We start from the raw sequence: 26,917 nt of genomic DNA, 5'->3' as shown, positions 1-26,917 counted from the left end.
TTACCCGACATGTATACGCTTCCGCAGCCGATGGATGAACCGCAGACGATGCGAATGTCGATTGCACGGTGTGTTTAGCCTATGTTTGAAAGTGGTGAGAGTGAGAGATTGTCGAATACTTACCGGTATGTGGTTCCATATTTCCATAACAGAGTAACTAAACGATTTTCTTAAAAGGTATGAGTGAGGTGTTTTATGCGTCAAATCATTGTTTGATATCGATCTTAAATTGTAATTATTGTTCTTTACCAGTTTTATCAGGTCGTCGGTATTTATGGGCGTTAAATTATGAAGAGATTTGTAAATAATTATACTTGTGAAATATTTACATCTGTTTTCAAAAGATTTCCATTGCATTTTTTGTGATAAATGATAATCTTTTATATTTAAATCATTACGTAATATTACTCTTAAAAACCTTTTTGTAGTTATGATATTCTGTTTATGTCTCTAGTATTTGCATTTTGTAATGTTACACATCCATAATAAAATAAACAAATTGGTGTTACGTACGCATTATAGAACATAATCTTCATCTCAGGTGTTAGAAAATATTGTATACGCCTGAACAGTGATAATTTCAAAACAAGTATAGAACAAGTTTTAGCAACATCAGAACATGGGCCTTCCAATTTAAATGTGTATCAATATGGATACCTAAAAGTTTTTGAGTTGCTACATGTTTTATTTCTGAGTTATTTACAAACAAATTTAGATCTTCTGAATATTTTTGTTTTTGGCGCGATCCTATAGTCATCCAAGTAGTTTTATTTATGAATCGTTAATCTAATTATGTCACCTAAATGTGCTAAACTACCAAGTATATTTAATCCACGGGATCAAAGCATTAATCCATGCTAGATACATGTACCTACCTACAGACCTTCATTCATACAGCGCTTTAATAGATTAATAAATGAGAACTATCGACGGTATTGCGTAGCACAATGTAGCATGTATTTGGTACTTGATCCACGTTAAAGACGGTCGAAGCTACTGGTGTTTGGTATTAAATATGAACTCGGATGCAGTTGTGACATTTAATTATTTGTTGTTACATCGTGTGGGATTGAAATACTTTTATTTTTCTTGGGATTAAAGTAAACGGTTTTCTTATTTTATTTAAAAGGTAAGTAGCGACAGTCCAACATCAATACAGTCCAAGTATACATGTACATGTATTTGAATGTGTTGTTGTTGGAATAATGCGTCATATGAACGCGTACTTTTGAAGTCGGACTGCCTTCATATGAGCCGCTTTCTGAGAAAACTTGGCTTAATGCATGTGCGTTAATTGTCGTCTCAGATTAGCCTGTGCAGTCCGCACAGGCTAATCAGGGACAACACTTTCCGCTTTAATGGAGTTTTTAGTTTCAAGGAAGTCCCTCCTTAACGAAAATCAAGTTTAGGAGGAAAGTGTCGTCCCTGATTAGCCTGTGCGGACTGCACAGGCTAATCTGGGATGACACTTTACGCACATGCATTAAGCCCAATTTTCTCAGAACAAGGCTCATATATAGATCTATGTGTTTATCTGTGATGAAAAAATTCATACTGTTATCTGTTAAAAATTACCACCCAAATTTGATATGTATGTATATAATGTATGTACAAACTTATAATAACTTGTAGAATACTCATTGCAAACATATACACATGTGTTGTTCTTCAACTGGTAGATGTTTTAAACACCAAATAAGAATCAATGAATAAAGATTCAATATAATGTGTATGCACAAAGGTCCACCATTTTTGAATGGAACACATTGTTAACATTTGTTAAGCTGTGCGTACATAGTCAATAAAACACATTTAAATACCCGACTACAGTACAAATGCTACTTAGAGCCCTCTGCCCTCCGCTTTTAAAGTCCGTTCATGAATGTTTGAATTGGGCATTGGTTGTACATTTCAGTACTCTGATAAAAACCAAAGCCTGCTTCATTGACTTATTCAGAAAATTCAATGTTTGTTTTGAGGCCTGCTTCTTCTGATCAATCATAAAGCGCGATAAGCCGAAGATAAAAATAAATAAATATTGAAAATTACAATTTAATCCTCCAAAGTGTTCATGCAAATGATGCCTGATTCAATAGATCTTCAGAAAAACTGTTTAAGTTTCATAGTTTTATGGTTGTGACAGATAACGAGAGGCAAAGATGAGTATTGAAGATATGTTGAAGTATGGTTGACTCCACAATAGTGTGATTATAAAATACTCTAAAGATATGAATGTTAGTATTTGGGTTGCAAACACTGCATTGGAACACCTTTTAAAGCATTGCTTGTTCTTAGGGTTTTATCAGATATTCGTGTACACAATTTGTTTCTTACAAAGAGATGTTAAGCTGGCATTGCTGAATTGTAGGTGCTGCTCAAAATCGTTGCATAAAGTAGCCTGATCAGTCGAGAAGTTCCACTAAATCTTCCAAAATGGTAAGTAACTTTATTCGATTTTATATTAACGTTAATTGAGTCGTGTTCTGAGAAAACTGGTCATTATGCATGTGTGTAATGTGTCGTCCCAGATTAGCATATGCAGTCGGCACAAGCTAATCAGCGACGACACTTTCCGCCTAAACTTGATTTTCTTTTAAGAGGGACTTCCTTGAAACTAAAAATATCATACAAGCGGAAAGGGTCGTCCCTGATTAGCCTGTGTGGACTGCACAGGCTAATCTGGGACGACACTTTACGCACATGCATTAAGCCCAGTTTTCTCAGAACGTGGCTCAATTATATTCAGCGGTTGAACGATGCCATGCGTAATGCACGTCAAGATAATAAAGTAATTAGTAAGTGTATACTTACTACATGTAGTTTGGGGTATAATTTGTATGTTATACAATTAGTTGGCGAATAGATCATACAATTAGTTGTTTGTACAAGGGAAATACAATTAATTGTTGGTATAAAGATATAACCATTAAATGTTGGTATATCGGTAATACAAATACTTATTGGTTTAAAATAAAACAATGATTTGTTGGTACATTGATAATACAACAACTTGTGGGTAAAAAATGTGTGTATGTATATAATACGACAGTGATGATGATGGTAAACAACGTATTGCAAACTAAGGGCTTACACATGAATAAACTTAAGCACAAGCAGCTCAAATCGCAGTTCAAAGTGGCATGGTCTTCAAACATGAATCGTCTGTTTTGGTAGTTGTTGTAAGCAGGTACCTTATTTATTTCGTTATAAATTAAAAACGCATTTCATATAAAACATCAACATCATCCATCTTCATTTTATTCCGTGTATTTATACGTATTGAGCATTTGAAAAAAATCCATAGTGCACAATACTTGACATAATGTTTTGGTCGGTGTAGTTAAGTACCATATTATTCATGTTAAAGTTAATTGACGCAGAAAATCTTTTCAGATACTTTGATAATGACATTTAACTAATGGGTCAATTATGTGCTAACTATATATTGGAAAAAAATGGGTTAACAAACAGTTAAACCTGTCTTATTGATTCGCATTTTTATAGCAATGTGTACTTTCATTTTGTATGCAGATATTTGCTAGATATGAAGCTTTTGATTTGACCATACATTTAACAATACAAGAGACGGGCTTAACGAATCGATGGATTTCCGATATGTAATGTTATACATATAATAGTGCACATTCGACTTTTTAGGTGCATATCACTGTTGGATTTAATATGCATAGTATACAGTGCTCTTAGAAAGCAATCTCGAATAGTTCATTAAGTTGTTCATTAGCCCATTTCAGCACCGGAAGAGGGAGGCATGATACAATTTAATAAAATAATTTTAAAATAAAATGTAACATATCGTTTATCATAAGAAAATAACAAATGTGTGAAAAACTGGAGGAAAAGATAGTTTACTTAGCAATTAGTTAACATATTACCATCATAACAAGACCTGGATATGTAAACATGTATGGCCCACTCACAAAGGTTATATGTACCCAGATGCACTTTTGTCGGTAAGCAGGTTTAATCTTTTGTTCAATAAAATAAAGCAATTTATCATACCCTTCATATTGATTCATAGCGCTTCATCATTCGAGAATCAATCAAAATTTATCAAAATCACATCATATTGAAATCATGTTATTACTATCCAATCTATACACTATTTGTTTTTCGGATAAGGCACGTTTCGGACACGCATTAACTTTTGCTAGTTCTACAAACCGAAAGCCCGTCTGGATTTCCGGATTGATTTATACGTTATAGCGTCGCATTGTAACAGATATGGTATCAAAATGTAAACTCAAGTGCAGTAACTTTTTCTATTTTTGACTTCGCTTTATCGATTATTGATCTAACAAAAATGATATTGTTATAAGCTCTTAACTACGATAAGGATACGAACCCTCGCATCCTAAGACTGGTGCCCATAGAAAATGTTGTGAGCTAAACCATGTAATAGCCGATACAAGATTTACGAAATAAGAAGTACGTATGCTTTAAAATGCGATACATACAATTTAGTCGCGCTTTTGGCGGAATGCACAGGCTAATCCAGGGTGCAGAGTCAACGGGGTTTTCAGGGGTTTACACACGGGCTGGATAGAATGTAATCATGCCGTTAAGAACTTTATTTTTCCAAATATCTCAAGTTATTGAAATACATTTGCAAAAATTTATAATGCATAAAATACAGGTTTTCTTGCAGATTGTGCGGATATATTAAGTTATAAGAATAAATCATTAAAAACGTCTGAAATCTTTGACAAAATTTCACGTTGCGTAACACTTAACCGTGTTCAATGAATGCAGCAAAAATGGAATTTGAACAATAACACATGCTTATAAAATAAAGTAATTCTGATGTATTTCACGTTGCCATAAGCAGCATAAAAATCTGTCTTTTATGCACTAGTTGAAATTCTTAAGAAAAATTGCTTTAAAAAGTTGATTGAAATAAAGCACCACATACCGTCCTTTAAATCCGTAAAAGTTAAAAGGTTGAACCCCCAAAAAGTCACATGATTCTGCATCCTGTAATCTGGGACAACGCTTTACAATAACGCATACAACCTCTTTTACCCAGTTCTAGGCTCAAATGTTTAAGTCTTGGACGCAATTTGTTGGGTTCGAGTTCGCACATGGCCATACACTGACGAACTCAAAACGAATTTTGATCCATTACCTTAAGTTTCGATCTTATTTTCAGCGTACTTTTTGAAAATCTTAATGAGCTTTATATTTTATATTTTAATTAAGTCCGAACAGCAACACAACCTTTCTAGTGGAATTGTTGCCCTTGATTTTTCTGTTATTCAAATGGGGGATGGTTCCATCGCGTCAGCAATATGTCGTTAAACAGTGTACACATATAAATAAATAAACATATGAAATGAAAAAAATACAAATGAGTGAAATTAGTTAGGCAACCACAGGTATCAACCTTAGATCACTTGTCACAGTATTCGTAAGCATATGACTCGTGAAATATCTAAAATTCGCTATTTAGCTCATTTTTGCACTTTTTGTTCTAAAATCAATGTTGCAAACATATGAGTTAATTAACCGGAAATTTTGCCTCAATGTAACAAAAGTTTCATTTTGCATAAACATATTGAAGAACATAAGTTAATCGTCATATAGGGCACCAGTCTCTTAGTTTTACTGTAACATATTTTTGTTACTGCGTTCGCCTTTGTAAGTTGATCATTAGGCAACTAATGGGTTTTCAAATATAGTACACTCTGACTGAAATGCATAATACCAGCATTTAAAGTTTAAAAGACCGAGAGTGCGGATACGTAACATAAATAGTTCGCAGGTAATCATTTTATACATGTATACCACAATAAGTTGCTAGTTTAGTGTTTTTTGCCATACTTTTTCGATTAAAGGAGTATAATCAGAGAGTTATAATTATTTAATATCCCTTAGGATAGTTCAACTGAGCTCATACATTTTCGGTTAAACCTCCGTGAGGATATATTATACAGATATTAACTGCTTTTAATATATTAAAATGATACGGGTGCAGTGTCACGTTTATGTTTCATATTTGAACAGTTTCATATTTATTAATGTATTTTTATTAGAGAAATTGTCTGAAACCGATTGGGTGTAAGAAAAAGGTCTGAACAAAACATTTCGTTGTTTATATTTAATATTAATAGATCCATAAATATAATTAATAACCGTACACTATTTTACTGTTTTAAGGAGTGACATCATTTAAAGAAAGACTAAATTCATTAAATAAATGTGTTACATGGTCTAGCCATTTTCCTTTATCAAGCTTTGACATCAAGGTTTGGGTACGCTAGTCAAATAATCTTTAACCATCGGCACTTACCGTTTTAATAAAGGAAAGTATTTGTCTGTCACTTCGCTCTTGTTCTGGCGGCTCCGTCGTCGTGAGTTCGAAACCCATTCCGAGTTTGTCGTTGCTGTTTTGTTGTTCTAATTATATATGTATTTGTTCATGGTTAGTGGTTTGCATACATGCCGTTGTGTTCATTCTTTTTATAGCATAATTAACATATGCAATTATAAGGACGCATTACTACATACAGCAAACTGCTCCTTTAATGTGCGTGCAAGGGTCTAACATTGCTACAATCCGCCAACAATAGATATAGCCATGTTTTAAAAAAGTGCACAATGGTTTCTTAACAATTGTTTACATTGTTTAGATGTCTGAAACGATAACACGTCTGGTAAACCCTGTCGTTTTGTCTCATCAATATGCAGTTTAATTATATCCAAAACTATATCTTTTCAAATTTATATTCACAATCAAACTATATGGATATGTTGAGTTGACAACAATAAGAGAATTCATTCAAAGCAGATACGCTGTCAATGATGGTCCGTATTTGCGTCCATGTACGTTTTTAAGGGACCTTTCCACAGATTTTGACATGTATTGAAGTTTGTCATTAAATGCTTTATATTGATAAATGCAAACATAGGATCTAAAAAGCTTCATTAAAAACACAAGAATAACATTAAAAAAAGTAATCCTCAACTAGGCTAGAACCACTGACCCTTAGAGTAAAAGTCTATCGCTTAGACCACTCGGGCATCTGTGCTTATACAATTAGTGGTGTGTTTTATACATTATATAAGCAATCCTTGTAGTATCACAAAATATACGACAGCAACAGAACTCTCCCAATTATTCAATCTTTTCGCGTTGCAACGCTTTATCATTTTCAGGTTTTTAAATCGTCAAAAGATTTAGGTAATTAATGGATATTTTAGTGCAAGGTAAATGTTCAGTATTACTGCTTCCTCACGTATATCGTAACTACAACAAAAATTTGCTAATCTGAAACCTTTTTTATTTTGTCAATTTACCAAAACTTACAAAAAGGCCCCTTTAAAGCACAAACAAAATCACTGTTAACCATTACTTGACACAGGTACTGTTATCGGCGAACAAAAAATGCAATTAACCGTTGTTAAATTCAAGATAAACTACGCGAAAAATTCAGAAATGCACCGCATACACGAAATTCACAATTTTTATTTTAGAATATGCGATCATGTAAAGTACGAACCAAAGAAAATTTCGCTTGCGTTAGAATGCACGATTTATTATAATAACCCTAATTAGTTTATTCAATAAGGACTAACGCACTTGTTATCTAATTCTCAGGCGTTAGGCTAAAACTTCTTATTATTGGCCGATATACACCTATAAAATGCCATTCATTTAATAATCACAACTTTGATTTTGATAAAAGGAATACGTCATTTGATAAGTAATACATTTCCTTTTAAACACACAACAGCCGCTTAAATGGCTTCAATACATTTACATAAATTCGCAGCGTCACGTAAAAATATGTTTTCACTTTAATTCTAGCTTTATATATTTAAAAAATGCATTGTAAGCAATCTTAAGCCTTGTGATACACTTTGTAAATATAACTATGTTTGGAGCTTAATTGAAAAAAGTAATAATTCAGCATAAATGTGTTCTATAACAACGTTACTTCACGTTTTCATAAATTGACAAAAAAAAAAATTGGAAAAAAATGTTTCAGAATCGCCAATTTTCGCTGTAGTTATATTTCCGAGGAAACAGTAATACTGAAAATTACCGATAACCTTGCTCTAAAATATCCATTATATGAATCGTTTGACGATTTTAAAACATGAAAATTATAAAGCGTTACAAACAAGAAAAGATTGAATATGGAGATCTGTTGTTATAGTTATATTTTGTTACACTACGAGGATACCTTATGTAAGTATAAAAAACAACACTCTGGATGAGCATGTTCGAGTGGTAAACGATCTAGTCTTTTACTTCAAGGGTCAGTGGTTAGAGGCTTGGTCAGGATTACTTTTTTCTTTCTTTAATTGTATTCTTGTTTTTTTAATGGAGCTATTTAGTTCCAATGTTAACATTGATCAATGTTAAAGCATTAAATGACAAACTTCAATACATGCCAAAATCTGTGAAAAGGTCACTTAAAAGAAAACAACCCGAAACCACGATTGAAATTTTGACTTAAAAATAATTCTATTATCTTCTCACCCAATATAAGTTTTAGTTACAATCAGTTGCAATTATTATTAACAAGATGTCTATCACTTCAGAAAGAAATGGATGGTTCAGTCTATACAATCTAATTGTAAATGTGAATATTGCAAACCTTTACAAAAATCGATTGTAAAAAAGCTAACCGATGAACTGCTACTTATATGCACTATTAGGGTTTATATAAGATGCGCTTACCTTTTAAATAAATTATAATTTCATAAACCTTACGTGTGTTGTTGCAAATATCATTTACAGATGATAATATGAATCTAATTATAAGCATATCCAGTGACATATAAATGAAACCATGTTTTACCTTGCCAGTTTTGACCAAGAAGGTGCAATTATTTTTTCTTAATCTGGTCCATGGTATTTGAAGGCCAGTTTCCGGTATTTGAAAGCCAGTTTCCTAAGTTGACGACTGTCTGTTCCGATTTATTATTTCACCTGAAAAATCTATAACGCACATTCTTTGTATATACATTTAAGCACAAATAAATCACTGTTTCACAATACATTATGATTGTTTTTCGTTATTTGATGGGCATTTGCATTTTTTACTGACTATTGTAATGCAATTTTACCATTTGCGCCAACTTGAAATATTGGCTTATGGGTACTAATTAAGGTGTATGCCGCTTGTTCTTATTGAAGGCTCCTTTAGCACGTTTTTATAAGATAGCTTAGTTGTTCTTATTGTAACTTGGGGCAAATCGCTTTAGAGATCGGCAGATATATGTATAGTTTGCTTTTACTAAAATACTAGGTAAGCGCGTTAAATACGAATTAAATTAACGAAAGAATCTTTTATTGTATTTGTAAAAACTGTGTGTATGCGATCCCGTAAAATAAAAAAAGGTTGGCCATAGTTTGTACGAATATGCCATCCATTAATCAGCCATCTCTATTGAATAGTTCGTGGAATAATTGATGTTTTTGGTAAAAAGTAGGCTTTACAACGTTTGATGTTTAACACTTATTTTCAACAAGTAAAGCTTTTAAGAACGTCTAAAAGAAAAAGACATTTGCGTCGTTTACAATTGGCAACCTTATTTGCTTTAAAGCTTTTAACACATTGAGTTGGGTTTAAAACACATTTCGTTTATAATTGATATAAAGTAACCGTCTCGCATGCAATATAACATTAATTAACTGTATATTCTTTTATTTTGATAAACGCTGCGAATCGTAATGGCTTTCGGTTCATTTGATCTGAAGGCGCCGCCGAAACGTTAATATGTGCATATTTCGATTATTCATATGTTTAGTACGAAAACTTTTAGCGTCACCAACCTTCAACCTTTTGCTTCTTTTCGTTTTTATTTCCACTTTTATCCGGATCAAATACGGTGCTGTTTTAACTGTATTTCAATTCATCAATACTATAGTTTCCGTCAGTGGCTGTTGTTCGTTTTTCGTGTGTACAGTTTGCAATTTAAATCATGCTTTTCGAAAAGACAGTTGTTTAGTTTTTAGTATTTGAAAGCTCTAGACATAGAGCTTCTTAATGGACACTAAACTATTCTTTTTAAATTACCGCAAACTGCGGCTGAAATTCTTTTAAACTGGTAAAAACTGCGCAAGAGAATCTTAATGTGAATATTTCACATATTAAACAATATTTATTCAAGATATAAAACTGTATTTAACATTTTCATTTAAACTTTCGTTTGTATTATTTTAGTCTCGCCGACACTCACAGAATGGCCACCGCCGGGTCGGTGGCCTTTCCGCCAATTGGTAATCCCCGGAAGCTCGTGTCGAGGAAATCAAAGCGTCGGAAGTTTCGAGATCGCACGCAACCGGAGGAGGAACTTTTTGAAAAGACGACAGTGCTAGTAAGAGAGGACGTCTTCTTAATGGATAACAAGGTACGACGTGTTCAAACGAACTTGCTGGCCAACAGTCTGACGGCAAGACTCAAGAAAAACCTACCGGAAGGAGTTATTGAAAATGAGGCCATCAACAAGATACGACGAGACTCTTTCAAGGATTTCCAGCATCTAGATAACCTTGAGAGACAGTACACAAGCGAACTGCACAGAGAATCTAATCGCCTTGACAAAGAAACGTACCAGCTGCTAAAACGACATAAACAGTTGCAGAAACAGAGCGAAATGTCGCGCCGGAAGCAAGACAAACTCGAGGCGTCACTGAGGTCAAGGTCAGGTATGAGTTCCGTCACGTTGTTCCCTATTGCCGGCGAATCAGGCGGCGGCGAGAGCGTTGTTCATCGGGATACGTTTCCGGAATTCGCGTCGGTGGACAAAGACGATATGTCTCATGTTAAAGTGTTTAAGATTAAAGGCGTGTACATGCCCACAAATAAGTACTCCAGTCGCATAGAGCCGCTGGAGTTATCCCCTCGAGATAAAGCTGCACTTGTGAAGGAAAATACGAATATTCAAGATTCGCTTCGAATGGCGGATAACGGAACGCCGGTGGATCTTCCGTCTAAGTCAAGAATGAGTAAGAAAGGCTTGAGGGTTTCATGGAGCAGGCAAAGTCGTTTTTATCCCGAGGAAAGCCTCGCAAACGAAAGCTTGTTGGACGAAATGTCGAGGACCGTCACCCAGATGTCGTTCGCTGACTCTCGCACCACTGCTCTCACACCTGACCAGACTGTGAAACCAATGACAAAACGGCCAGACGGGTTCTCAAATCGGGTATTTAACAGCAGACTGAGCGTGCGCAGTGACACGTTCCTTATCCAAAATAGCAAGCATTTTAAAGGCAGGCGTAAAATAGACACTATAGGTTTAACATGGAAAATTCCGCCTGCAATGCAACATTCGCCTATACCAGAATGCCCATCGCCCCACAGACATGCGCGCATGAGTATTTCTGGTGTTTCTCATAACCTCATGCCGGTGACCACAGCGATGCAACAGCAAGGTCGCTCAACGAAGAAGGTCTGTTGGCAGGTGCAGAAACCACCGCCATTGAAATCCTTGCAGATGTACCAATCCTGGATTGAAAAACTCGAACAATTAAAGCGCCATGACAGACATTATGAATCTGGGTTGCCAGGGATACCGAACAGGGCCAATCTGTCGGTGATGACTCAGCAAGTTTAACGATAATTCATTTTAGGTACATTTGGATTTTAGTCGTTCTTTGAATATATTTTAAACTGCTGCATTTTAGTTTTTCATGATTATAAATAAATATACCATTACTGTCAATGTTGTGTAATCGTGAATTCTTACTTGCGATTACAAGCTCGAGCAAGCAAAAACACGATGAGAGGGCACACGATCGTGAATATACAATGGGGTCATGATATTAAGATGCGATATCGCGAAAACTCGATCGGAGAGCACGAGATTTCGATTCGAGATGGAGAAGACTAGATGACAGATTTCGAGAAAACGTTGAAAGCGATGCTAGGTTTGGGAAATTAATATCGCGATCTTAATTCATGAGCTTTGGCCAAGATGGCGTGGCGTAATTAACGACAAAATATTAAACCGCGTGTGTTCCTAATTCAAGTGATCGATGGTCCTTGAAATTTTATTTCAGCATGTCATTCATTTGATTATAATACAGACCTTTCATTATTTGGTGACTGATCAATTAATTTTGAGTCTTAAGTTTTTAAAGTTAGTCTAGATCCTTTATATTAAACAATATTAAACCGATTAAGATTATTTATTCGTTTAAACCTATGATTTATCAGGATTATTGAAATTTGACTTGAAAACTACTTCGATGAAAGTGAGCACCTACATTTTACATGACTTACAGCGTAGCATGTATCAAATGGTAATGAAAACTCGCGGAAAAACAACACGCGAGAAGACTATCATTTTAATTGCGTGTATGGCCTCGTGCCCGTTATCCCGACTCTGGTAATATTTTCACGAGGCTTAGATTTTGTGCGACATTTAGACGGTTCTGTATAGTTTAATATGTTATGAGGCCGAAGGCCGTGACTTACTACGTGTATATACTGTCAGGTCCATATCCTCGACTATTTGTAATGCTTCAGTATTACAAGAAACAATATGTGAAGGTAATTAATGAAATGATATAAACCACTAAAAGTTTAATACAAATGTATGTTTCCGGATGCAACATTTGTTTGAACATACTTGTACAAAAAAAACAACCAATGCTTTCGCTGAAGATAAACTAAGTATAATTTTTATAAGGTTTAATTGTGGATTCCTAGCCCATGCAAGTAGAGTGAAGCTACGAAGCAAACGCCCGTTTCGTTTTCAATCCGTTCTCTTAAGCACATATTTTTATTAATGACCGGTATTTACTACTGGTTTCAAATATATTTACTTTATCATCTTTGTTATTACAATATATCAAAGTTTGATTTCAAAATATGCAAGAAAACACTTGCGGAGACAAGGTCCCCACAAGTATACACAGTCTTGCCAAAAGTGCCGACATTAACTTTGAATAGAAAAACAATATTTACGAGCAAATATCGGAGGGATTTTATAACCGCTACATTTTATCATATTTAATGCTCAGATGACACAGCTTACGGGGATATGGACTGGATATGTTAATCAAACCGTCGAACACCAAAAAAACCGGCATACTTAAATACTTACGAACGCAGATAACCAAGTCAAAATTCAGAACAGGGGCGTACAAGAGAACTCTTCTTCGGGGTGCATCGGTTATTATAAGACAATACGCAGGTCACACTCGAAGGCACAGAGCTAAATCCAAACAAATCATTGCTGAAATAATTTCGTAAAACGAAACAAACTCACTTGCGTCCGGGCCTGAACAGCAAACCCAGCATTGAGAAGCGGGCCTGCTAACCACTACGATTTGGAGTTTTCCCCATACATCCGAAGTTATTTAGAGTTATGGAGGTTAATGATAGATAAAGGAGAAAATGAGATGCCTCTTTCCATAAACGTCCATTTTGTCTTCCTTCGTTTTTAAGACGACTTAATATGTACGGGTTGCGTTGGTGGTCGAGCTAGCGAACCCTGATTTGTGGAAACCCCGTACCAACGACCCTCGCCAGACAGCCAGACGTTTTTATCCACTCAGCGTAATAATAAGTACATTTCAAAGTGGCACACTTTTGTTTACAGGTTAGCTTCTGGTCTCTTATCACACTTATGGGCATTGAAAAAGAAGCACTTAATGCAATATTTGCATGGAAGAATTGGAATTTTAAACAAGAAAACAAAAGATTCAAAGATTGTTATTGAAAGATGCAAAACTTTTCAAATTTGCTTTTTTAATCTGATGATATTTAAGTACAATTTCAAAATGCTTGCTTTGGATTTTAACCTTTTTAATCATAAGTTTTGTGTAAAATATACAATCCAGAGTATACAAATAGCCCTGTCAAATTGGGCATAATGCATGGGCGTAAAGTATCAACCAAGTCTGTGTAGTTTGCATGGCTTATCAGCGACGACATTTTCTGCTCACATTGGAATTTTTGTTATAGAAGAGACCATCTTTAATAAAAAAATAAAATCATAAAAGCTGAACGGGTGGTCCCTGATTAGCCTGTGCGGACTGCACGGCCTATTCTGGGACGTTAATATTCGCACATGCATTAAGCCCGGTTTTTCCCACAGCGTGACTCAAATTATTGTTGCAAAACTTTCAAAATCAGAGGCCAGAAAGTTCCAAATGTCATGTTTCAAGTTTATGAAATCCCTGTCATGATACAAAATAATATACTGGAAACATAAGTCAAATATTGAGATTTGATTATTGACTTAACTGACACAATTTTGATGGATATGTTTACAACTCAAGATAAGGGCTTTTAGAAGTATTGACTCATAATGCACGACTAATATCAACAAAACACTTGATAAGAAGAGGACTCCAAATCATTCAGCACTGTATTTTTTCAAGGAATGTCTTCTGTAAACTAAACTACCTCTGTAAAGACAGAGGTGATCGGTGCAAACAAGTAACGAGTTATACAGCCTTAAGTTATTTTATTAATTTTCATTTAAAATTTACAATCTAAAATTATTGTAAAAATGCAATGAAATTATACAGAACTTATTGTATGACGTACAAATGGACACTGGAATACCAAATGTGTACCAACAGCTTACTTTATTACTATGATTTTAACAGATAGAGGTTTTGTATCAAGTTGACTAGGGAATATATTAAATTGATTAATAGTCATGTTCTGGGAAAACTGGGCTTAATGCATGTGCGTAAAGCGTTGTCCCACATAAACTTGTGCAGTCTCCACATACTTATCAAGGATGACATTATTGGCCTATATGCAGTCTGCACATACTTATCAAGGATGACATTATTGGCCTATATGCAGTCTGCACATACTTATCAAGGATGACATTATTGGCCTATATGCAGTCTGCACATACTTATCAAGGATGACATTATTGGCCTATATGCAGTCTGCACATACTTATCAAGGATGACATTATTGGCCTATATGCAGTCTGCACATACTTATCAAGGATGACATTATTGGCCTATATGCAGTCTGCACATACTTATCAAGGATGACATTATTGGCCTATATGCAGTCTGCACATACTTATCAAGGATGACATTATTGGCCTATATGCAGTCTGCACATACTTATCAAGGATGACATTATTGGCCTATATGCAGTCTGCACATACTTATCAAGGATGACATTATTGGCCTATATGCAGTCTGCACATACTTATCAAGGATGACATTATTGGCCTATATGCAGTCTCCACATACTTATCAAGGATGACATTATTGGCCTATATGCAGTCTGCACATACTTATCAAGGATGACATTATTGGCCTATATGCAGTCTGCACATACTTATCAAGGATGACATTATTGGCCTATATGCAGTCTGCACATACTTATCAAGGATGACATTATTGGCCTATATGCAGTCTCCACATACTTATCAAGGATGACATTATTGGCCTATATGCAGTCTGCACATACTTATCAAGGATGACATCATTGGCCTATATGCAGTCTGCACATACTTATCAAGGATGACATTATTGGCCTATATGCAGTCTCCACATACTTATCAAGGATGACATTATTGGCCTATATGGGATTTTTTTATTAAAAGTCTCTTCTAAGCATTCACCAAGGAAAATGTATTCCTAAATAAGCCTGTGCAGACTGCACATGCTAATTCAGGACGATACTCTATGCACATGCATCAAGCTCAATTTTTTCAGAACAAAGCTTATACTCTGTGACAAAACTGTCTCTTTTGGCAATATGAAGAGATTTTTAGTAATATTGCAGATCTTCTTCCATTTGATGCAGTGCCAAGATTGTAACATAGCAGAAGTTGTCAAGACTTGGGTACAGATTGTCCAAAGAACGAGGTTATTGCACGTAGTCCCTTCACTTCAGTCTGAAATATAATACAGTGAACATGGTGACACAATTGCACAACAATAAGGCATGTGTGGGGTTACTCTGTTTTTGTTTGTTTAGTTGGAAGTTTTTTGTCATTTTAACAGTATTTCAGACATATCACTGCGTTCCATTTAATGCTGGGTACCGGTAGCTCGGTAGCCAGTACTTAGTTACACATGTATGCCAGTAACTGACAACTGGCCTACTTGAATCAAAAGTAGATGGAGAATGGTTGTAGCAAGGATTTCACGACCAATGCCTGCACATGGTACATGTATGTGGGCCGAGGGATCCAACATGCAAATCTTGAATTTATACTAAACTATAGTGAATTGCTCTACTAACTAACCTAGCTGACCTGGTAGTAATAAAAAGCAATACACAATAACAAATAAAACAAATTTTATATAAAAATCATAATTTAAAAAATAAACAAATCAGACAAATATTTATACAATAAAGCCTCTTTAAAGATATTTTGAGGATCATTATTTATTGACATATGATCAATAAATAAATCACATCAAAACAGTTAACATATACCGGTAATATGACATTGAGGGATTGGATAAAGTTGTAACATTAAGTAGAAATATTAATGCATAACATGAATTCAGAAATTTCCAAAACATTCTGAAAACACAAAGCAGATCTGCTGACACCTGATTGTTGAAGAAATCTAAAGGACTTATCGCCTCAATATGATGAAGACTACCATAGTACCCATACCTTCATCCTCGGGGACGACATAATCGTTCCACCATCTTTTGTCAGTTCTGATTCCGCCTGCCTGGCCTTGTCAAGTGATACAGACTTCCCCTGCGGACCCTTAGTGGACATCTTTTGAATCCGCATGTGTGTCAGCCAGTCCACAGTCTTTTTCTTGCCCTCGGGCTCTGCCATGGCGACAGTGTTCACCTGTGGTCCGTCCAGTACGATGTTTGGTAGATTTGCAGTCGGTGATTGGTACATCATACTGTTCCAGTCACATAGTGAGACTCTAGCGGGAGTCAATGGCATTTTTGATACAGTGACCTTTTCAGGACTTTTGTTATACTCAGAATCCAAGTCTTTCAAAGGACTCAATTTCTTTCCTGGACTAGGAAGAGTCGGATTTGTGAGTTTGTTCTTTAGTACTTCTTGGTTTTCATTTCCAAGCCCAAACAATCTTTGCCTTTTATGCTGTTTCGGGGATGGATCGTTCTCAGATGCGATCAGTTTTCTTTTGCATGATTTCCTTACAGTTTCTGATGATAAACACCCGGAATCTAGACCAATGTCAACTGGATTTTTAAATTCGATCTTGATCCTTTTTGGAGACCTGGAACTGCCATCCATCAACAGACACTCCGCCAATGGAGTCTTTCTGACCTCCTTACTAGAGAAAGAGGCACACACTTTCCCAGCCTGACTATTTGTGTCACCATCAGCAGTACTATTGAACGTAGTGGCTTGTTTCAAACACACTGGGAGTTCTGAGCAAAAACTTGACTTATTAGAACTAGCATAGGCACTGGTTTCATAACTGGAATGTTCAATGATTGAGGAGAGAGGTTCAGAGGCGGTCCTCTTTAACCACATCTTGATCGACGGGGATGGAGTGGAGGAGGCACTGGTGCGGGCCCTTTTAGGGGTCGTCTCAGTTACAGGCCCAAATGGAACTGTGGCAGATCTCTTAAGGGTTGAATTCGGTGACCTCTTAGGGGTCTGAGGACCGAATGCTGAGGTTCCTGAAAGGATATGCTGTTTTTTTAAACACAGGTTTTGAATGCTGAAGTTTCTAAAAGGCTTTATTTTGTAAGATAAAATTAACTTATTTAATTGGTACTTTTAAAGTTTAAAATAAATGCATTTTTGAAAGGAAAGACATCTGTAGACTTGGTATATTTTCCTTATTCTTTTATATTAACTTTACTTAAAAAGCCAAGACATAACAGATTATTGTTTTACATTCTCCTGTTGGTTTCCGATCATTGTGTTCATGTATTCTGCGTAAGCCATACAACACTGTGATTATGAAGAAACAAAAGAAGTCTTCATTTTGAACATTTTTGACAGTCCAATTTTTGTAGAAGTGTACTGTGCGTGCTTACCAATGTCCCTGTGTGTGCACTCAGCCGTGCCAATGACAGCAGGGTCTTGTTTTCCAAGCTTCTTCATCTCCCTGGCAACAGCATTGTATCTCCACACTCGCATTGTGTTGTCATCAGATGTTGTCACTATCTGTGATGAAAATGTGGCTTGTTTAATTTACATTGAGCAGTCTAATCACTGATACAAACCAACATTAAAAATTACAGCTAATTGCTATTAATTGATATTTAAAACGACAAGAGTGCATGCATATTTTATTTATTCTAAAAAAAATAAGGGGACAATACACTAACTAACGCTTTTCCTCTGGGCATTCTTTTCTTAAAGGCATTTTACATATGAACTTATTCTTTTTGAATTGGAAAAAGGATTGGGAGTAAGGACGATATTCAGACCTGCAAAATGCAGTAACAATGCCAGGTTGTCCATCAGGGGGGAACAGAGTTTGCATTCAAAAACGTTTGTGCATTAAAATTGTGAAACGATCAATTGCTGTCCTCTTTGCATAATTTCCATGAGCTATCTTCTGTTTTAATTTTTCCTATCTAAGGAAGACACAAACCACAAAAGCAGTTCTCTGCCTACCCTGAATGTGTCGGTGTTGCACCAGGCCACATCAGACACCTCACTACTGTGTCCCTTGAGGATGACTGGACTGGCTCCCGGGTTGTCCACCTGCAGATAGGAAACCATCACTTGATAGCTGAGAAACTAGTAGCTTATTTACAAAATAATGTAGAAGCTATTAATATTTTAAGCACAAATTTGTTTGTATCTGTAAAATGATATGTATTTCATTGCGACATTATACAAAATGAAGTAAAACAAGACTATTGCCAAGCAATATATGTCCCCTACCGGCTCCACCATTGTCAGATTATATATATATATATATATATATATATTTGTTGCCATAGCAACCAGAATTTTTGATGTAGGAGCAAAATGAAATGACGTGCATAATGTCCATATTGCCATCTATCCATGTTTCAAGTTTCATGAAAAAATATGAAGAACTTTTAAAGTTATCGCAGGATCCAGAAAACCACCATTTTCAGTAGTATTTCGAGTCTATGTGTTGCCATAGCAACCAGAATTTTTGACTTTGGAACAAAATGAAATGACGTGCATAATGTCCATATTGCCATCTATCCACGTTTCAAGTTTCATAAAAAATATGAAGAACTTTAAAAGTTATCGCAGGATCCAGAAAAGTGTGACAGACTCACAGACAGACAGACAGACAGACACACAGAGCGAAAACCATAAGTCCCCTCCGGTGAAACCGGTAGGGGACAATAAAGAACCAGTACGAATATTTGCAACCACAGTTATGTTAGTTTTTTTTAATTACATGTTTACACATTTTTAACATGACTTTTGAAGTAAGAGAATAGAATAAATATATTAGGTTACTTCTAAATTAAATGATACAACGTCTAAATATATACTTATTCCGATCCTCATAAAATTAAATACAAAACCTTAAATTTAAAAAGTGAAGTCGAAATTGCATGTAGAGATCCCCATCAACAAAACCTTTTCTTAAAGTGCATGTTAAGCTAAATGAAATTTCGAAATAAAAAGTTATCCCATGTGCTATTCACAAAAGATTTAGATACCTACGATAAATAACTGTTTTTCTACCATTTATTTCTTGCTACATTTTTAGGTCAGTGTTCCGTGCATATGCACAATTTTTCCACTCTAATCTTCAATCGTAAAACATAACAGTCAATATTAGTGGATATGGTGTCTGCCTAGCAGCCGGGAGGTCATGGGTTTGATCCCCACTGTGGGAGCGTTCATTAGATCTTCCCCATAGACACCAAGTACTGGTTCTTAGTCCCACGAAACAGACTCGAGAGCTTGTCAATAAGCGTTTGGTTTTCGATGTTATCGATCTAAAATAAATAGGTTTAACCCTTTACCACGTAGATACATATTTTTATGCATTTGTAGCCCCTCAAAAAGTTAAATTTTATTAAAGACCTTTCTTACTAAATCCAAGTTTTACATGTTTCAGTTCAAACCCTTAGACACTGGTGAGCAGCAAACAGCATTAAACCAGAACAGCCTGCGAGTTTTGCTGTTTGCAAAAGCCATTTTCACTTTGCTTCTAAGTGGGAAAGGGTTAAACTAACAGTGATTTCTCAGTGAACATCAGTGCTTGAAGACAGAATACCTTGACACAAGTTTTCACTGAAAATAGTAACAACTCTAAATCTAGTTGATTTTTAAAGAGTAAAGCCTCGCAAATCTCAATTAATTAGTAAACGTAACCATCAATACATGAAGGAAAACATTTGAGTCTCAAAAAAGGTGTACATGATATCAGGGTCTTTCATCACCCAAGGTGTACATGATATCAGGGTCTTTCATCACCCACAAAGGTGTACATGATATCAGGGTCTTTCATCACCCACAGCGTCTTAGACTTAGAATAAGGAAAAGACACAATATAATTATTTCTGAGTTTGGATATATCCAGGCTGCAAATGGTGCTTATGTCATTTACAAACTTATGTGTGCTACCTGCTATGGTAGACTTAACTTATTATTATTAACTTAACACAATTATGGAACATAACAGATTTAGAAATATTCTTAAATTTCAGACTTTAGAATCTGTTGGTGAATACCAGGACTGGTATGGAGGAAAATCAGCAAACTTAAAAGAAATCTGTTAGTGTATACCGCCCTAGGTATCTGGAGAAAGAAATATCCAGAGACTTGGAAGAAGCCATCCTTCATGATACAAAATTGTTACCAGTACATACCTGCCAGATGTATGCATGTTCGTCACTGACCAGTACATACCTGCCAGATGTATGCATGTTCATCACTGACCAGGACATACCTGCCAGATGTATGCGTGTTCATCACTGACCAGTACATACCTGCCAGATGTATGCATGTTTGTCACTGACCAGTACATACCTGCCAGATGTATGCGTGTTCATCACTGACCAGTACATACCTGCCAGATGTATGCATGTTCGTCACTGGAGCCACTGAGCAGAAACCGACTATCAGGACTCAGCACTGCCTTCACATAGAACGAGGTGTTCCTGTGACCACGATACACTGCGACTGGGATATGAAATATACATGAGCTTTGTTTGGGGGAAAACTGGGCTTTATGCATTGGCCAAAAGTGTCGTCCAAGATTAGCACTGTAGTTGGCGGTTGATAAAATATTTGGTTTGTGTCATAACCACAGCTTAAAAGTAGACATTGAAATAATGGCTAGTGTGATATGTGATATTTATATAAAAAACGAGGAATTATAACATGTTTATGTATACCATTATAACAAAGCATTGTATTTTCTGTATGCATTTTTATTTTAATTAATTGGTTTGCTGAAAATTTAAAGACGCTTGAAAAATTCAAATGTTTTCCTTTTGGAACTTCTTTTGGGGCATCATGTTCAAAGTAAGGAGTGCCTGGACTCCTGTTTTAAAATCCTACTAAGAACCCTGTTACTGAGCAGAAAACAAAAAGTGAAGATATTCTTACGCACAATGTGGAAACTACATGGGTCCCTTCGAGAGCATAAAAATTATTAAATAATTAAAATTGAAAATTTCTTTGTATCAAAAAGTATCAATCTGCTATATGAAATCCCTGTCTTTCTCACATTTTTTTTTATATTATAGGCCTTTAGCTAATAATAGAAGTATAGCAAAACAAAATGTGACATTTATAAAGCTAGTGTCAAAGGATGCTTTGTGTCAGTCTTGTTTCCCTACAAAAAGTATAATGGATAATAATGCCACTTAAAAATGAGACATAGTGACATTCGGTATGTTTGAAAAGAAAGTAAAAACTGTGTACAAATAGCAGACATGCAAGCATAAGTTTGAAAATCTGCTGAAAACCCCACTGCACTTCAATTGTTTGCTTTTTCAGCAGATTACACAAAGTTACCTAATGTTGCTGATATAACAAGAGATTGCCAAGCAATATGGTCCCCTAATGGCGAAACGCCACCATTGTCAGTATTTGTTTTATATATATTTGTTGCCATAGCAACAAGAATTCTTGATGTAGGAACAAAATGAAATGACTTGCATAATCTCCATATTGCCATCTATCCATGTTTCAAGTTTCATGAAAAAATATGAAGAACTTTTAAAGTTATCGCAGGATCCAGAAAAGTGTGACGGACTGACAGACAGACAGAATGACAGACATAATGACTGACAGATGGAGCGCAAACCATAAGTCCCCTCCGGTTTCACCGGTAGGGGACAATAAAATACTTAAAATAGTACTGTGAAACCATTATTAATCGTCAGGCATTAATTTTCATAAATTTCGTCAGTCGACCGATCGGCGAATTTAAGATCCTAACAAACAATCATGCTCTATGTTTGAACAAAAACAAACACCAAGTTGATCAATATTTTAAAATTACCGTAGACATGAGGCATTAAATTCCAACATAATCCATGCACACATTCACTGCTGTTTCGTAATCAAGATTAATCCGGTTTTGACACAAAGGGATGTAGATTACACAAGGTACTTAACTGACACGTTACACTTCTTTAAAATGCGTGTGCAGTACAGCTGTATCGAATGCGTTGACTTCGTTTAAATAGAATGGTAATGAATTAGCGCTAATTGTTTATAACTTTATTACCCATTAGGTGCATTGTGTTTTTCAGGGGTGTTGCATATTAGCCATCACGCAGCGAATGCCGATGAAAGACAATAAACCAAATGAAAGGATGACGATGTGTGATCAACATGCGTATTTATCACAAATTAATAAAGAATATTTTAATTGCTGTTTGTTGTTTGATTGTTTGCGTTTAACCACACTTATTACTGTTTTATCTATTTTATATGTATCAATTTATTTAATTTTAAATTATTGACATTATTGATTTATATACCGGTAGTTTACTTTTTAAGAACAAACACACACATAGAGTTAATAATTTTAAGGTTGATATCAGAATAAAAAAGCATTTTATTTGAAAAAAACAACACTTTACAATCTGGAACCTCTTTCATATAACACAAACAGTTTTTAAACGGTATTGACAGCATTTTAATAAAAATCATACCAACTAGAACACATACCCAAGAAAATAAACAAAAGTGACTAGTTTGATTTGCTATTTGATAGAATAAGACTAATTGGCAATTGGCTTCGTTGTTACAAACACTTGTTAACGGTTATTCGATCCCACTTGTCCGCTAATCATAACAATGAACGTGTGAAGGGCATACATTAAGAGGGTCCATTACTGTCCCTTGATAACAAAAGACTAGTAAATTGACATGTGACAAACAGGCCCACCTCCTGCAGTGATTCTCAAGTGTGTTCCCGCATTCATACCACGATTTTTCGCAACTGCGATTGATCGCGAATATGTATTACACGCAAATCGGATATTGACTGACCTATTTTTTTTTAATTCAAAAATCAGAAATCGGCGAATTTAAGTGCTGACGAAATCGTCATTTTTATAAAAATGACGAAATTTTGTGCTGTCGAAAATAAATGGTTTCACAGTAATAACAAAGAATATAATTTATTATAAAGTTGTTGGGATTAACATGTACCTGGTGTTGGAGTGTATCTGATGAAGTCGTAGGAGTAGATCACATCGTCCGTACAGCTTGCAAACAGCCGGGACTTGTAGCAATCAAACACCAGGCTTGAGAATCCTACAAACCAAAGCACAAGCAACACATAAAGCCAATGAACGAAGTCAAGTCATCAAAGACCTGTGTGTGTTTTGAAGTGTTAAAGGTTCTATTACACATGATGGTACGTTATGTAAGATTCTAGAGTATGTCCTTGCACTTATAACTAATAAACTGACTAGATATAGCTTCAACTTTAAGCTAGCTTATTAATTTTTACTAAAAATATATTACATTTTGGTGTGATCTTGTGATGTGAGTGTGTGGGGGGGGGGGGGGGGGGAAGGAGGGTATCAGAGTTCCCCATCAGTTCTGTAAGGATCAGTGATTTTTTTTAAATGTGAGTCCTATGTCCTTGACTCACAAAAACCTCTGGGGATGCAAAGTTTCTTATCATTTGAGTCCCAAAAATGCATTGAAATTTCTGAAAAAATAATATCGTTTAATATTTGGACTCATTCTTTCAATTTGGGAACTCATAGATTTGTAATTTATCGAGTCCCAGGACTCAGATGAGAAAATTTGTAAAAATATCACTGCAAGGTTACCAAAAATCTCAGATATGCCAGGTGTGAATAGAACATCTGTCACAGATGAGAAGTGTGAATCAACCATTGCACTTACTGGACAGCCATTTATGCAACAAGATGTGTTTGTGAAACATAATGTCTCCCTATATGACGTTTGACCTTGTAGGATGACCTTGACCTTTCACCACTCAAAATATGCAGCTCCTTGAGATACACACGCATTTCAAATATAAAATTGCTAGCTTCAATATTGCAGAAGTGACATTACATGCGCAATTTTGACCCATATATTTGACCTTGAAGGATGACCTTGACCTTTCACCACTCAAAATGTGCAGCTCCATGAGATACACATGCATGCCAAATATCAAGTTGCTATCTTCAATATTGCAAAAGTATTCATAAAATAAGCGATTTGGGCAACATATATTTGACCTCTGACCTTGAAGGATAACCTTGACCTTTCACCACTCAAAATGTGCAGCTCCATGAGGTACACATGCATGCCAAATATCAAGTTGCTATCTTCAATATTGCAAAAGTATTCATAAAATAAGCCATTTGGGCCACATATATTTGACCTCTGACCTTGAAGGATGACCTTGACCTTTCACCACTCAAAATGTGCAGCTTCATGAGATACACATGCATGCCAAATATCAAGTTGCTATCTTGAATCTTCAATATTGCAAAAGTATTCATAAAATGAGCGATTTTGGCCACATATATTTGACCTCTGACATTGAAGGATGACCTTGACCTTTCACCACTCAAAATGTGGAGCTTCATGAGATACACATGCATGCCAAATATTAAGTTGCTATCTTCAACATAGCAAAAGTTATTGCAAAAAGTTGGCGCAAACCAACCAACCAACAGACCAACCAACAGACAGGGCAAAAACAATATGTCCCCACTACTCAACCAACCAACAGACCAACAGACAGGGCAAAAACAATATGTCCCCCACTACTAAAGTGGGGGACATAAAAATTGGGGGGGGGGGGGGGGGGGGTGAGGTTGGGGGGGGATTCTGGTAGGGGCGTGGGGTATTGTTTGAGTGGAATCCATTGTGGTATTCAGGTAAGTATTGTTTTGTCAAAGTAATAATAAAATGATCATAAATAAAGAAGTTATGGCAATTTAAGCAAAATATTAAATTATCTAAGTGGAAAAGGGGCTATAATTATGGCCAAATGCTTGATGCAGTGGTCCGCTCTTGTTAATAGGTTGGGGGTCATGTTGGTAAACAAGTTTGCAACATATAAAAGCAATATGTCAAAGGATATAGGAAATATTTGGGGTAGTACGCAAACTTTAACATATATTTATCAATAATATGCATATTCTAAGTATAAAAGGGGCAATAATTATGACAAAATGCTTGATAGAGTTGTCTGCTCTTGTTTATATGTTGGGGTGATGTTGGTAAACAAGTATGAAAAATATAAAAGCAATATGTCAAGGGACAATGAAAATACATGGGGTAGTACGAAAACTTTAACATTTGCTGCATATTCTAAGTGGAAAAAGGGCCATAATTATAACAAAATGCTTGATAGAGTTGTCTGCTCTTGTTTATAGGTTGGGGTCATGTTGGTTAACAAGTATGCAAAATATGAAAGCAAAATGTCAAGGGACAAAGAAAATATTTGGGGTAGTACGAAAACTTTAACATTTTCACGCTAACACAGACGCCTGGGTGAGTAAGATAGCTCCACTATATAAATTTCATATATAATATTCTAGCTAAAAATAACAATGTGTACTTATGCGCGAATTATCCACTCAATGTTTGTGTTGACTGTCAAGTTATTATTCGAAGCCAATACATTGTTTGCTTTTCCTGCTATCTAGGCCCCTGTGGCATACAAAACGTGCTTTTCGATTGTCACATGGACTGTGGAAAACAGGTAAGCAATGGTTTCATAGGATTTCTACATGTGCTTGTTGTTAAGATAATGTAAAACAAAGTCATATTTATTATTACTCTCCATTGGATCACATAATTTTCATCTGAGTTTGGTCGAAGTTTTATCGTTATTTCATTCCGATCTTTTATATATATATTTCAGTGATGTTTTGTGGTTGCAAAACCATTGTTAATTTCTTACAAACATAGACGCGGCACACAAGTTCAATTGGATATGGATTTGGCGTATTTTCGTCAGAGGTATTAATTCATACATTACTTTCCGTTGCATGCCTATTGATTATCATATTCTAATATTAAAGCACAATTTCAATAAAGTATCGTCGTACTCTTGAAACGGTGTACATGTTATAATCACTTGGTTCTTTTTTATCAGTTTTTCCCCATTAAATTCAGGCACTGACTGTCTTGGAGAGAAACATCAAAGATACCTTTTCAGGTAACATGTTTTAAGCATGGCTTCTCGAGATTTAATTTCGTGAGAATTCAAGTGTTTGAAGGGTGAATTTAAGTTCACTTTCAATAATTTGAAAGAAAAAATGTGCAGCTCCATGAGATACACATGCATGCCAAATATCAAGTTGCTATCTTGAATATTGAAATACTGCAAAAGTGTACATTAAATGAGCGATTTTGACCCATATATTTGACCTTTGACCTTGAAGGATGACCTTGACCTTTCACCACTCAAAATGTGCAGCTCCATGAGATACATATGCATGCCAAATATCAAGTTGCTATCTTCAATATTGCAAAAGTTATTGCAAATGTTAAAGTTGGCGCAAACCAACCAACCAACCAACAGACCAACCAACAGACAGGGCAAAAACAAT

At 35.6% G+C, this 26,917-nt stretch overlaps 2 protein-coding genes across 3 annotated transcripts in view; one reads left to right on the top strand and one right to left on the bottom strand.

Moving 5' to 3' along the window:
• Positions 1 to 932: 932 nt before the first annotated feature.
• LOC127873762 (uncharacterized) lies at positions 933 to 11,687 on the top strand. 2 transcript variants are annotated; one of them, XM_052417727.1, is made up of 3 exons: positions 933 to 1,129; positions 2,369 to 2,436; positions 10,194 to 11,687. In XM_052417727.1, the coding sequence occupies exon 3, from the start codon at positions 10,213 to 10,215 to the stop codon at positions 11,584 to 11,586; it is 1,374 nt and encodes a 457-aa protein (XP_052273687.1). In that variant the 5' UTR covers positions 933 to 1,129; positions 2,369 to 2,436; positions 10,194 to 10,212; the 3' UTR covers positions 11,587 to 11,687. The 2 variants fall into 2 exon arrangements, with proteins under 2 accessions (XP_052273687.1, XP_052273688.1); XM_052417728.1 differs by lacking the exons at positions 933 to 1,129; positions 2,369 to 2,436 and adding an exon at positions 5,651 to 5,779.
• Positions 11,688 to 14,428: 2,741 nt separating this feature from the next.
• Positions 14,429 to 26,917, bottom strand: part of LOC127873759 (denticleless protein homolog B-like) — a 49,205-nt gene continuing 36,716 nt past the window's right edge. The window contains exons 11-16 of the mRNA XM_052417717.1: positions 23,538 to 23,642; positions 20,935 to 21,047; positions 18,540 to 18,629; positions 17,954 to 18,083; positions 16,590 to 17,590; positions 14,429 to 15,855 (exon numbers count right to left, since the gene is read on the bottom strand). Coding sequence (XP_052273677.1) covers positions 15,793 to 15,855; positions 16,590 to 17,590; positions 17,954 to 18,083; positions 18,540 to 18,629; positions 20,935 to 21,047; positions 23,538 to 23,642 — 1,502 coding nt within the window. The 3' untranslated portion in view covers positions 14,429 to 15,792. The remainder of the gene's footprint in view (positions 15,856 to 16,589; positions 17,591 to 17,953; positions 18,084 to 18,539; positions 18,630 to 20,934; positions 21,048 to 23,537; positions 23,643 to 26,917) is intronic.

This window comes from Dreissena polymorpha, chromosome 3, assembly GCF_020536995.1.
Source record: "Dreissena polymorpha isolate Duluth1 chromosome 3, UMN_Dpol_1.0, whole genome shotgun sequence".
In the NCBI taxonomy this organism is placed as follows: Eukaryota; Metazoa; Mollusca; class Bivalvia; order Myida; family Dreissenidae; genus Dreissena; species Dreissena polymorpha.
This window is presented reverse-complemented; position numbering and strand designations above follow the sequence as displayed.

What these genes read in the sequence shown, in the direction of transcription:
- LOC127873762 (XM_052417727.1), top strand. Translation starts at nt 10,213, where the DNA reads ATGGCCACCGCCGGGTCGGTGGCCTTTCCGCCAATTGGTAATCCCCGG.